General features: G+C 54.3%; 1 protein-coding gene across 1 annotated transcript; it reads right to left on the bottom strand.

Moving 5' to 3' along the window:
- Nucleotides 1-1,762: 1,762 nt before the first annotated feature.
- On the bottom strand, nt 1,763-10,444 carry ATP6V1B2 (ATPase H+ transporting V1 subunit B2). The gene is made up of 14 exons (XM_048287283.1): nt 10,321-10,444; nt 8,463-8,518; nt 7,709-7,807; nt 7,049-7,142; nt 6,877-6,954; nt 6,279-6,418; nt 6,073-6,174; nt 5,463-5,560; nt 5,146-5,269; nt 4,471-4,621; nt 4,072-4,154; nt 3,882-3,986; nt 3,199-3,328; nt 1,763-3,112 (listed from the first exon to the last, which is right to left on the bottom strand). The coding sequence occupies exons 1-14, from the start codon at nt 10,427-10,429 to the stop codon at nt 2,976-2,978; spliced, it is 1,506 nt and encodes a 501-aa protein (XP_048143240.1). The 5' UTR covers nt 10,430-10,444; the 3' UTR covers nt 1,763-2,975.
- Between the last annotated feature and the right edge of the window lie 1,167 nt (nt 10,445-11,611).

Here is an 11,611-nt window from a genome sequence, read left to right on the forward strand (position 1 = left end):
ATGGTTCCACCTCGTTTTCTTTTCAAACCCCTCCCGAAACTGCTGCTGAGGACGAGCTGTGCCTGCCTTGCCCTCTCCCTGGCACAAACCTGGCACCGGAGCCGTGCCGGGATGCTGGGAGGGCACCAGGAAATCTCAGACCTTGCTCCTGCAGGAGACTCGAGCAGCAAGGAGCAGCAAGGCCGGATAATCCTAGGGAAAAGTCATTCCCTGGGGACAGCCAGAGCTCCCTCGGGGGCAGGTTGAGCAGGACCAGGGTGGCTCCGGAAGCACCTGGGGGAGGTTCTGGGGGGGCAAAGAGAAGGAGCCCAGCTGGAGCATCCCCCGGCCGGGAGTCCCCGCTCTGGGCCAGCCCCGCTCCAGCTGCCGCAGGAGCAGCGCGGATCGCCGGCCTAATGAGCGCACGCAAATGAGCCCCGAGGCGGCGAGAAGGCGATTTGCATCTCCTTGAAACGCCGGGTGCCACGGGCCCGGTGCCTGGCTGTGCGTGGGGGCAGAGCCAGCCCCAAACCTCCTCCGCCCACCGGGGCTGGTGTGACAGAGAACGGCTCGCAGGGCCGGGGGGCGCGGAGGCAGAGCCGCTTTTGATGTGCAAATGAGCCCGCAGCTCTGCCCACCAGCCCGGCCCCGGCCCTGCCTCGCATCTGCCACCGGCGCGGAGCCCCCGGGGCGGGGAGGGACCCGCCCGGCGCTGTCCCCTGCCCTCCCCAGCGAGGGGACAGCTGGTGCGTGCCCGTGGCAGGGACCGGCTGCCGTCCCTCGGCGAGGGCTGAGCCCCCGGGCGCTGCTCGTTACTCATTAGGGGATAAAGAGCTGAATTAGAAAAGCAGCCGGCTGTGAAGGCCCGGCGGCGGCAGCTGGGAGAGCAGCGCGGCCCTTGGAGCCGGTACCTGCTGTCCCCGCTGTCCCCGCGCCGGGACAGTGCCAGGAGCTGGCACAGCACTGCCAGGGGACAGACGGACAGAGGGACAGCCCCACAGCCGGCCCTGAGCAGCCTTTGTTCATCCCACAACGCTGAGCAGCGCGGGGGGAAGCGCAGTGCTGAGCCCCAGGGCCTGCCGAGGGGGGACCCAAAGCCGGGTTTGTTCATTCCTGGCTTTGCCATTCCCGGGCTTTCCAAAGCTGGCTTTGCTATTCCTGTTTTCCAGGGCCCTGGGCCAGGCTTGAGCTGTTCCCACCTGGGACAGGGTCTGTCCTAACCCTGGGCCCTGCCCAGGGTGACAGCGGTGCCCAGGGGAGGGAACGGGGCTGGGGTCACTGACTGAGCCCCCCTCCCCAGTGCTGATTACATCAAAAATCCCAACCAAACTCGGGCCTAAAGCTCGTTTTCCAGGAGTTTCAGGTTTCCAAGCCTCCTCCAGCACACACTGCCCGTGGAGAGGGAGGGATGTGGGGACAGAGGGATCACAGCCCCTGTGCATTCCTGCAAAGCCTTTCCCTGTGACTGCTCTGAGCACCCCGGCCGAGGCTGAAGGTCAGACCCTCCTCCTCCTCCTCCTCAGCCCCCAGCTCCAGGGACAGCACAGGGGTGGCTCCAGGGACCCTCAGTCCACACCAAAGGTGCTCCATTCCTATTCCCAGGATCATCCCAGGCCCTGCTGAACACCCAAAGGGATTTTCCAACCCCGCAATCACCGCAGCTCCCGTTTGTTCAACACCTTCCATATTTAATTTATTTAGAGGTTCTCTACATTAAAGTATTTTCATGCCAACGCTTTCCGCCCTCTCGTCCTGAGCTCAGGAAAAAGAGACTGGACACAGCTTTGGGTGGAATGCACTGGAATAAAGTTGCTGTTGCAGCCACAGAGAACACGGAACAAACCAGAGAACTGCACACGGGAGACGTCAGGGAAAGCTGGAATTAGCACATTCCAGTCATGTTAGCACCTTCCCAGACGGCACTGGAGGCGTGCAGGGAGGTGCAACATGCTCTGGTGAGCCAGACCAGAGCTCAGACTACAGGAAAGCCTGGAAAAAGCATGGAATTGTGCCAGCAGCAGCGGGCCCAGAGCCTCGGCTGAACCCGTCGGAAAAGGAACAACACGGAATTGCCCAGCCAAGATTGCAGAGTTTGGGAATGCTGAGCTCAGGGCTGAGGCAAATCTGTGCCTGGAGTGCAAACCACAACAGCTTCAGCCATGGCACAGGCCCAGCACACCTCGAGCAGGTTCAAAATATCCTTTCTCACACTGAAAGCTGCCTTTTTGGTTAACTCCTGTTACCTTGTGTAGTGCAGGCCACTGAGCTCGCTCCAGCACACTTGGGCCAGGTTTTAGGTTGGTTTTCACCTCTCAGGATCCCCTTCAGCAGCAGCACAAAGCCCTGAATTACCAACAGCTGTGGTGACACTGCTGAGCTGCTGGTTCTGTCTGGCATCTCCAGAATTCAACCAAAGAAGGGTTAAGGAGGAAATTTACTCTGTAAACTCAAAATTTAAAATGTAATTCAGTAATTAAGCTTTATCCTGCTGCTGTCAGGTAGCACCTCACTGGCCTTTGTCCTCGGAAAGGACAAGGACTTTTCCACCTTTGCCATTGGGAGAGTCCCCAGTGTCACTTCCCTGTGTGCTCAGTTCACACAACCCTTCCAGAATGCGCAGCCCTGGTTAAAAACCGGCATTTTCACAGAGCAATGTTGTCCTGCAAGCCCCATTTCCTCTCTCGTTTTTCTAACCCACGGCTTCAAAGTGAAGATTTGCAATTCCTGCTCATGCTCAGCCTTGAAAACCCTACAAAAGGCTCAGTTCAAAGCCCAAACCCCGTGGTGGTTATTGCACATTTTCAGAGCTGGCCTAAACATCCTCCTGAAGATCCAGGCTTTGGGAGAAGGGATATTTTCCAAACTGCTCTCAGTGGGAACACTGCCACAGGTGTCACCTGCTGCTGGTTCGGGCTGGGAGGGTGACAGGGGAACACCAACACATGGAAAAGGAAACCAAACCAGCATCGCACGGGGCAGGGGCACAGGGAGCCGTGCTAGTGCTTGGCATCCCGAGGGTAGAACTCGGCCAGGGTGCTCTGGGGGATCCTCTTGAGCATCTCCTTGGGGAAGATCCTGAGGAGCTGCCAGCCGATGTCCAGGGTCTCGTACACGGTGCGGTTCTCGTAGGGCCCTGGGGGGACAGCCACGGCGGGGATGTGGGGCAGGGAATGCCAGAGGCAGCCCTGGGACAAGCCAGGGAGGTGCTGGGATCCTTACCCTGGGCAATGAAGTTCTTCTCAAACTTCTGCAGGAACTCCAGGTACAGGAGATCGTCCGAGGTCAGGGCTTCCTCACCCACCACGGCCTTCATGGCCTGCACGTCCTTGCCGATGGCGTAGCAGGCGTACTGGGATGGGAACAGGGCTTGACCCAGCTCAGGAACCCATGGAACATCTGCCAGGGGCCTTAAACATCACCTCATCCCCCCCCCGCCATGGCAGAGACACCTCCCACCGTCCCAGGTTATCCCAACCTGGCCTTGGACACTGCCAGGGGTGGGGCAGCCACAGCTTCTCTGGGAATTCCAGCCCAGCCCCTCACAGCCAGCAATTCCTTCCCAATATCCCATCCAGCCCTGCCCTCTGGCAGTGGGAAGCCATTCCCTGTATCCTGTCCCTCCATCCCTTGCCCCCAGTCCTGCCCCAGCTCTCCTGGAGTCCCTTTAGGCTCTGAGGTCTCCCTGGAGCTTCTCCAGGTGAACACTCCCAGCTTGGCTGCTCCCTCCTCTCTAATCACCCACAATTCCTGTTCAAACCCAAAACTCCTCACTGCACACTCAGCCAAGGCTTTAAAGCAGCCTCAGGAATGTTCTGGATCCCAACCACTCTGGCCTTTCCAGGCTGGGCAGCCAAAGGCGTGCTGGAAACCAGCCCCTGTTGCCAGAGGAATGTTTTACCCACCAGCTGGTTGGACACATCTGCGTGGTCCTTCCTGGTCATCCCCTCGCCGATGGCCGACTTCATCAGCCGGGACAGGGAGGGCAGGACATTGATGGGGGGGTAAATCTGGGGGAAAACCACACAGGCATTACCATGAAGCCTTAAAAAATGAGAGCAACCTTCAGCACGTTGTGAGCAGCGTGGCACACACCTGCCTGTTGTGCAGCTGCCTGTCCACGTAGATCTGGCCCTCAGTGATGTATCCAGTCAAGTCAGGGATGGGATGAGTGATATCTGTGGAAAAAAACCAGCTCAGTAGTTTTCAGTCCTTTTATATTCATTTTAGCACTGAGCTGCAGCTTTTTGTTACCAAGTGACTTCATCAATTATTCCCCTCCACAACTCCTGAGTGCTCTTGGATCGGGGCTATGAGCACCAAGCCTGATGCCTCAAAGGCAAAGCACTTTTAGTAGAAGCAGCCAAAAAGTGAAATATTAAAGAAACCTAAAGGCCACAGGACTGCTGTGCTGCTGTGTGCCCCAAAGAAGGCAGGGTGCCCTGAGGGAGCCCCTCTAAGTGCTGCTCCTGAGAACAAGGGACCAAAACTCACCGTCATTGGGCATGGTGAGGATGGGGATCTGGGTGATGGAGCCATTCCTGCCCTCCACTCGCCCGGCACGCTCATAGATGGTGGCCAGGTCCGTGTACATGTAGCCAGGGAAGCCACGGCGCCCAGGCACCTCCTCCCGAGCTGCTGACACCTGGAACAGCCACAAAAACATTCCCAAGGAGTCAGATCCCGCCCAGGCAGCCGCTGCCTCCCCGGGTTTGTGCACCAGGCACTTCGAGCAGCTCTTCCTGCCAAGTGCAGCCACAAATCCCCCTCAGGTGTTTGTCAGCGCAGCCATGTGTGACAGGACAAGACAAATCTAAAATTAGGGCATCAAACTGCTGATTCATGGAATTATGGAGTGGTTTGGGTTGGAAAGAAACTAAAATAGCATCCAGTGCCATGGCAGGGACACCTCCCACTATCCCAGGCTGCTCCAAGCCCTGTCCAACCTGGCCTTGGGCACTTCCAGGAGTGGAATTGCCACCAGTGAAATAAATCCCAGCCAATCGAGGATTAACTCTCATCCTCACCGGCTGTTCCCAAACATTCCAATGAATATTAATCACAACAGCTCGAGCAGCAGCTTCGCTTCTCACTTCTCACCACCACCCCTTTCTGCCAGCACCCAGCCTGGTAACAAACACATTAATTAACATGTTAATGAGCACACACCTCTCTGAGGGCCTCAGCATAGGAGCTCATGTCTGTCAGGATGACCAGCACGTGCTTCTCGCACTGGTAAGCCAGGAACTCTGCCGTGGTCAGGGCCAGGCGGGGTGTGATGATGCGCTCGATGCTGGAACACAACCCTGCCCTCAGTGGGGGCTGCCAGGGACACTTGGGAGCCACATGGAGCTTCCAGGCACCACCTGGAGCACCACCAGCATTTCCTCTGCACCTTTGCTGCCACAAAAGCCCACCACAAGTGGCACCCCCACAGCTGGTTTGTTCTTCCCAGCTTTCCCCCAGCGCAGGGAGTGGCCACTCACGTGGGATCGTTGGCCAGGTTCAGGAACAGGCACACGTTGTCCATGGAGCCGTTCTCCTCGAAGTCTGACTTGAAGAACCGAGCGGTTTCCATGTTCACCTAAAGCACAGCGCCGAGGCCTCAGTTCCGGGGTTACCCTGGCACATTCTGCACCCTGTTAAGGGCTGATGGCCTCATTAATAACCCACAGCAAAGATCTCCATCAGGAAGCCTCCTCTACGCTCCCAGAGTGGGCAGCTTCTGGAATTCCAGGCTGGAGATCAAGTTTGAGACACTTTCTCCTGATCAGACACGCTTTGTTAGAATCAGGGAATGGTTTGGGTTGGAAGGGACCCTAAAACCCCTCCAGTGCCACCCCCTGCCATGGGCAGGGACACTTCCCACTATCCCAGGGTGCTCCAAGCCCCATCCAACCTTGGACACCTCCAGGGATGGGGCAGCCACAGCTTCTCTGGGCACCCTGTGCCAGAGCCAGATTCCAGCACTTCTGACTTTTGGGATTTTCACCCATCCTTTAATTCCGTACACACAAAACCCGCTCAGACTCCAGCCACTCTCAGGACCCTCCCTAATTCCTCCAGCCCTGTTTTCCCCCAGCACCGTGGGCTCACCCCCATAGCAGCAAAGACGATGGCAAAGTTCTCCTCGCTGTAATCCATCACATCTTTGGATTTCTTCACCAAGCCAGCCTGGCGACAGATCTGAGCTGCAATCTAGGCAAGAAATACTCCAGGGTTTGCATTTGATGCTGTTCCACAGCCCAGAATTAGATTTAGTTTTGACTCCCACAAGGCTTGGAGCAGCTCTGAGGCCTCACCTCGTTGTGGGGCAGCCCAGCAGCTGAGAAAATGGGGATTTTCTGGCCCCTGGCAATACTGTTCATGCCATCTATGGCCGAAATTCCAGTCTGGATCATTTCCTCGGGATAGATCCGACACTGGGGGTTGATTGGCTGGCCTGTGGGATTTTTGAAGAGAACACAATGTTACTCCCTGCACATGCTGGAAGCTTTATCAAAGAGCCCCTGATAAAGGGGTACAAACCCCACTGTGACACCAACAGATCTTCAGCTGCACCTGATCACACCCGAGCCTTTCAAACCCCCCAAGACTCTGATGTTACACGTTCATGTCAGGGGTAAGAATGATTTAAAACCCCGCCAGGTTATCAGCTTTTCATCTTTAGATGTCGTAGAACTAAGTCTACAAATAATAAAGAACAGCTTCCAAACGTTGCAGAAAATCTTCTGCTACCTCATGTCCCTGCACTTGGGTGATTTGATGCCACACACAATCAAAAATAAGATGAAGCTCCTCCTAAGTTAGATCTTGTGTGCTACACCAAATATATAAATTCAGAAAGCTGAAACACCCGGGTTGAATTTACCCCCAACCAGAAAAGGATTAAGAACGAACCCATAATGTCCAGGAAATCCTCAGCCAAGACAATGGGGCCTCTGTCTATGGGTTTTCCTGATCCATTGAACACTCTGCCTACAGAAACAACAATAAAAACGTAAATTCTTGTGAAAATCAGGTAATTTGGGATAAATCTGTTCATTCCTCACACCCACGTGTGAACCCTCACCAAGCATGTCCTCTGAGACCGGGGTTCGCAGGATGTCCCCAGTGAACTCACAGGAGGTTTTCTTGGCATCAATCCCTGAAGTGCCTTCAAATACCTGCAAATACAGCCGAAAAAATAAAAATAAACCCCAGGGCAGAAGTTTTGAGCTTCACAAAATAACTCCTGAATGCTGTTTCACCTGGAGCCCCCTTTCCTGCTCTGGAAAGGGCTTCAAGAGCAAAGTGCTGGCACAAAACACCACAAAACCCTGCTTTTAACAAAATTCATGAATTGTATCAGCAACAACCACCAAACATGGTGCAATTCCTTTGATCGCAAGTGTTTCCCTCTGCCAAGCTTTTCAGGTAAAATAATGTGAACAAGAAACAGCTTTTCAGGAGACATACCAGCACCCACATAGCACAGGGCTGATCTGGAACCCAATACTGCAAACTCCAGGGGATTCCTTTAATCCAGCAGCAGAGGAATCCAGCGGGATGGAATTAAAAAAATCACTGTGCACTGTCAGAAATCCCCTAAAATTATTGATGCCACCTGCACGTGGAATAAGCAGGTGATTTACTGTCTCCATTTAAAAAGAGCTCATCACCAGACAGGTTTGATTCGGTCCAGGGCTCACCCTGACTAATGAAATATGGAAAAAGAGCCTCCTGCTCCTACCTGAACCACAGCCTTGGAGCCGCTGACTTCCAGCACCTGCCCGCTCCTCCTGGTGCCATCAGGCAGGGTCAGGTGCACGATCTCGGCGTACCTGGGGAACTTCAGGGGAAAAAGAGGGAGGAGGGAAGGCATTAAACTGCACAGCAGCAGCCAGCAAACAAAAATCACCACCTCTGAGCCTAGAAACTCCTCAGTTTTAAGAATAATTTAGCATCAGAACAAAACTGCTTCCCAAGGTATTAGATCTCCCAGGCTAAAGCCGTTTTTATAGGAATAAGCAGCATCTGCGGGGCTGGAGCTGCAGAAGGAGCTGTCAGAATCAGTTCTGAAGACCCTGGGAGTCCCAAATGGTGACAGAAAGCCCCAGTGCAGCATCTGACAAGCAGAAAAACCTGCAGCAGCTGTTTGCCCTCCAGAGTAGCGTGAAAAGAAGCCAGAGCTGACCACAGCTTCCTTTTCCAGAGCACTGATGTGGAAACAGAAAGGTCAGGAACAAAGCAAACAGGTTCATCTCAGCTTGGAATTTAAACAGCATTCTGGGGGGTTTGGTAAAACTCAAACTCTGTTTCCTTTCTTTCCCCAGCACCTCTCCCTTTCCTCCAGCCTTAGAGCAATTCCCACCTTCCCATTTATCCCAGCAGCCAGAAATGGGTCGAAATCGCTCCATGGAATTTCCCAGCAGTGTAGATTTCACCTTTCCCAGCTTTTCCTGTCAACTCTCCCTCAAAAAGCTTCATTAACAGCTGGGATTTACCTTCACTTGATCCAGGATAACCAGGGGTCCGTTCACACCCGACACAGTTTTGTAAGCTGGAAAATACACAAGGCATGAGTCAGGCACTTCCTCAGGAATATTCCAGATCCCGTTTCTCCATTTCATCCCTCTCACCGGGCTCGGGTTTAGCAGCTTTGGGGTCTGATTTCTGTTTATTCTGAACTCCACAAGAAGGATTAGGTGCAGGATTGGGTGTCCAGCATTTTTGCTGCTTCCTGCAAAGCCCTGCAGGGGACACTGATGCGATGCCGGTGTTTTCCTGGCCATCACAGGAATTCCCTGCTCAGGTTGGAGGGGGCTTGGAGCACCCTGGGACAGTGGGAAGTGTCCCTGCCCATGGCAGGGGTGGCCCTGGATGGGCTTTAAGGCCCTTCCAAGCCAAACCATTCCATGATTCCAAGGGAGGATTTTGCTGCCAGCCCAGGGAAAAAGCATCACTTGACCTGCTGATGAAGGAAACCCTGAGTCACAGCTCCCTCAGGGTCACGAGGAGCAGCTGGGACTGTTCCTCCCTGGTCCCCAGGAAGGGAAGTGGGGGAGTGGAGCCATCCAGACCCCAGCCAGGATCACCAATTCCATCAGCACCAGGGAGGCACGGAGGCTCTGCAGGCCTGGCAGCTCCCCAGGTGTTGTGTGCACTGTCAACAGCTCTGTGTTTACACTGCAATAAAACAGCTGAAACTGTTGCAATGTGAGATCTTAACGGGCAAAAACCAACCTGCATCAGCTCCGGGCTCAGGGGAGCTGGGATTAAACCTGAATTTCTCAATTTTACTCCTAAAATCCTTCTAAACACCTTGAGACAGAACCCTGTCCCTTAATTACTCCTCATCAGCAGCAGCAGCTGGGCCACTCCTGTGCCCTGAGCAGGGAGATCACCCAGGCATTATCCAGGAGGAAGAATCGGCTCAGAGCCTGAGGGTTTGCAGCCCACAGCAAGTGGAAAACCTGACCCCGAGTGAAGCATTTCGTCCCATGACTGTCTCATGAGCGCTTCTTTCTCAAGCAGCCTCTCGCTTCCCGCTCTGTCCATGAGAAAACATTTCCTGGGCACCAATCAGCACCAGCTCCCCACAAGAGCAGCTCAGCAGCCCCTCAGAATTCCCCTTTGCACCAGGATCAACCAGTTCCACGACAAACCAAACACAACTTGAAACATTTTCCATCCCCAGCTTGATGCCAGTTCAGGGAAAAGCTGGAATCTACGTGGAAAAACCTGGATTGAGGATGGAGTCACCTTGGCTCCGACCCTGACAGAAGCCTCCGCTCCACAGTAAAGACTTAAAGGGAGGCTGGAATTGAAATGGTGGATTTGGCTTCCAAACCTGACGGATATTTCCAAAGGATCCATCACCCAGAAGCTCCTGGGCAGCACCTTGCAGGTCCTGGTGCTATTTAGGGCACAGGTAAAGTCATTTTATGTAATTGGTGCCAGAAAAAACGTCTTCACACACTCTGATTGCTCCCCACCGCGCTGCAATAAAGGGAGTTTACCAAAGTCCTGCATTTCCCCTTTTTCACCCGATTTCTCAATTCAGTGTTAAAGGAACAGACTCCATCCCACCGCCACCATTTCCAGTTCCAGGTATAAAGGCCGGCTTTTTACGAAGGACACGGGACAGCCCGTGTCACCAGCGGGCTGGGCTGCACAACTCCCCGCGCTGCCGGGGGTAATTAAGATTGTTAATTAACAGCCCGACCCCAGACTGTTCTGAGGGGATGGGCGAGCCTGGGGCTGCGGCCTGCCCGGGCCCGGCGCTGCGGCCCGGCCGGTGCGCGGCCCCCGAGCAGGGCCAACCCCCCCCTCCCCGCAGCCCCCCGGGTCCCCCGCACTCACTGAGGCGCGGCTGGGACAGGAAGTCGCGGGTCAGGGCCGCCGCCTGCTCGCGGGGCCCGCCGGGCCCGGCGCCGTTCACGGCCCCGCGCAGCGCCCGCACCGCCGCCATGTCGGACCGGCTGCTGAGGGGGCGCGCGCGCATGCGCGGTTATAGCGGGGAGGACACGCCCCTTCCCGCCTGGCCACGCCCACCGCGGCCGGGGCGGGGCCGGAGCTGTCCCGGGTCCTGAAAGGGAAAGGAAAAGGGACAAGGAGAGGAAAAGGAAAAGGAAAAGGAAAAGGAAAAGGAAAAGGAAAAGGAAAAGGAAAAGGAAAAGGGACAAGGAAAAGGGACAAGGAAAGGAAAAGGAAAAGGGACAAGGAAAGGAAAAGGAAAAGGGACAAGGAAAGGAAAAGGGACAAGGAAAGGGAACGAAAAGGGACAAGGAAAGGAAACGGGACAAGGAAAGGAAAAGGGACAAGGAAAGGAAAAGGAAAGAAAAAGGGACAAAGAAAGAAAAAGGGACAAGGAAAGGAAAAGGGAGGAGGAAACAGAACGAGAAGGGGAAGGGGAAAATGAAGAGGAAGGGGAAGGGGAAGAGGAAGAAAAAGAGGAAGAGGAAGGGGAAGAGGAAGAGGAAGGGGAATAGGAAAAGGAAGAGGAAAAGGAAGGGGAAGGGGAGAAGGAAAAGGAAGAGGAAAGGGAAGAGGAAGAGGAAGAGGAAGAGGAAGAGGAAGGAGAATGGGAAGAGGAAGAGGAAGGGGAAGGGGAAAAGGAAGAGGAAGAGGAAGAGGAAGGGGAAGGGGAAGGGGAAGGGGGAAAGGAAGAGGAAGGGGAAGACGAAGAGGAAGAGGAAGGAGAAGGGGAAGGGGAAGGGAAAGAGGAAGAGGAAGAGGAAGGGGAAGATGAAGAAGAAGGGGAAGAGGAAGAGGAAGGGGAAGGGGAAGGAGAAGGGGAAGGGGAAGGAGAAGAGGCAGAGGAAGAGGAAGAGGCAGAGGAAGAGGAAGAGAGGGAGAGGTTAATAGATAAGAATAAAAAAATGAATAGTCAAAAGGGGAAAGGTATGAGGAAAAAGGAAAAGAGAAAAGAGGAAGAGGAAAATAAGGGAAAGGAAAGAAGAAAAATAAAAGAGAAAAAGAGAAAAAGGTAAAACTAATAAGAGATGGAAAAATAGAGAAAAAGAAGAATAAAAAACAAAAGGAAGAAAAAGGGAAAGAAAGTGAGAAAGACGCAGCAGTGAGTCAGAACGGATCGGGGTCAGAAGCCAATCCCCTCCCTCCTGCTGGCTCAGAACTGGAAATATTTGGGGCA

Source organism: Corvus hawaiiensis, chromosome 27 (assembly GCF_020740725.1).
Source record: "Corvus hawaiiensis isolate bCorHaw1 chromosome 27, bCorHaw1.pri.cur, whole genome shotgun sequence".
NCBI lineage: Eukaryota > Metazoa > Chordata > Aves > Passeriformes > Corvidae > Corvus > Corvus hawaiiensis.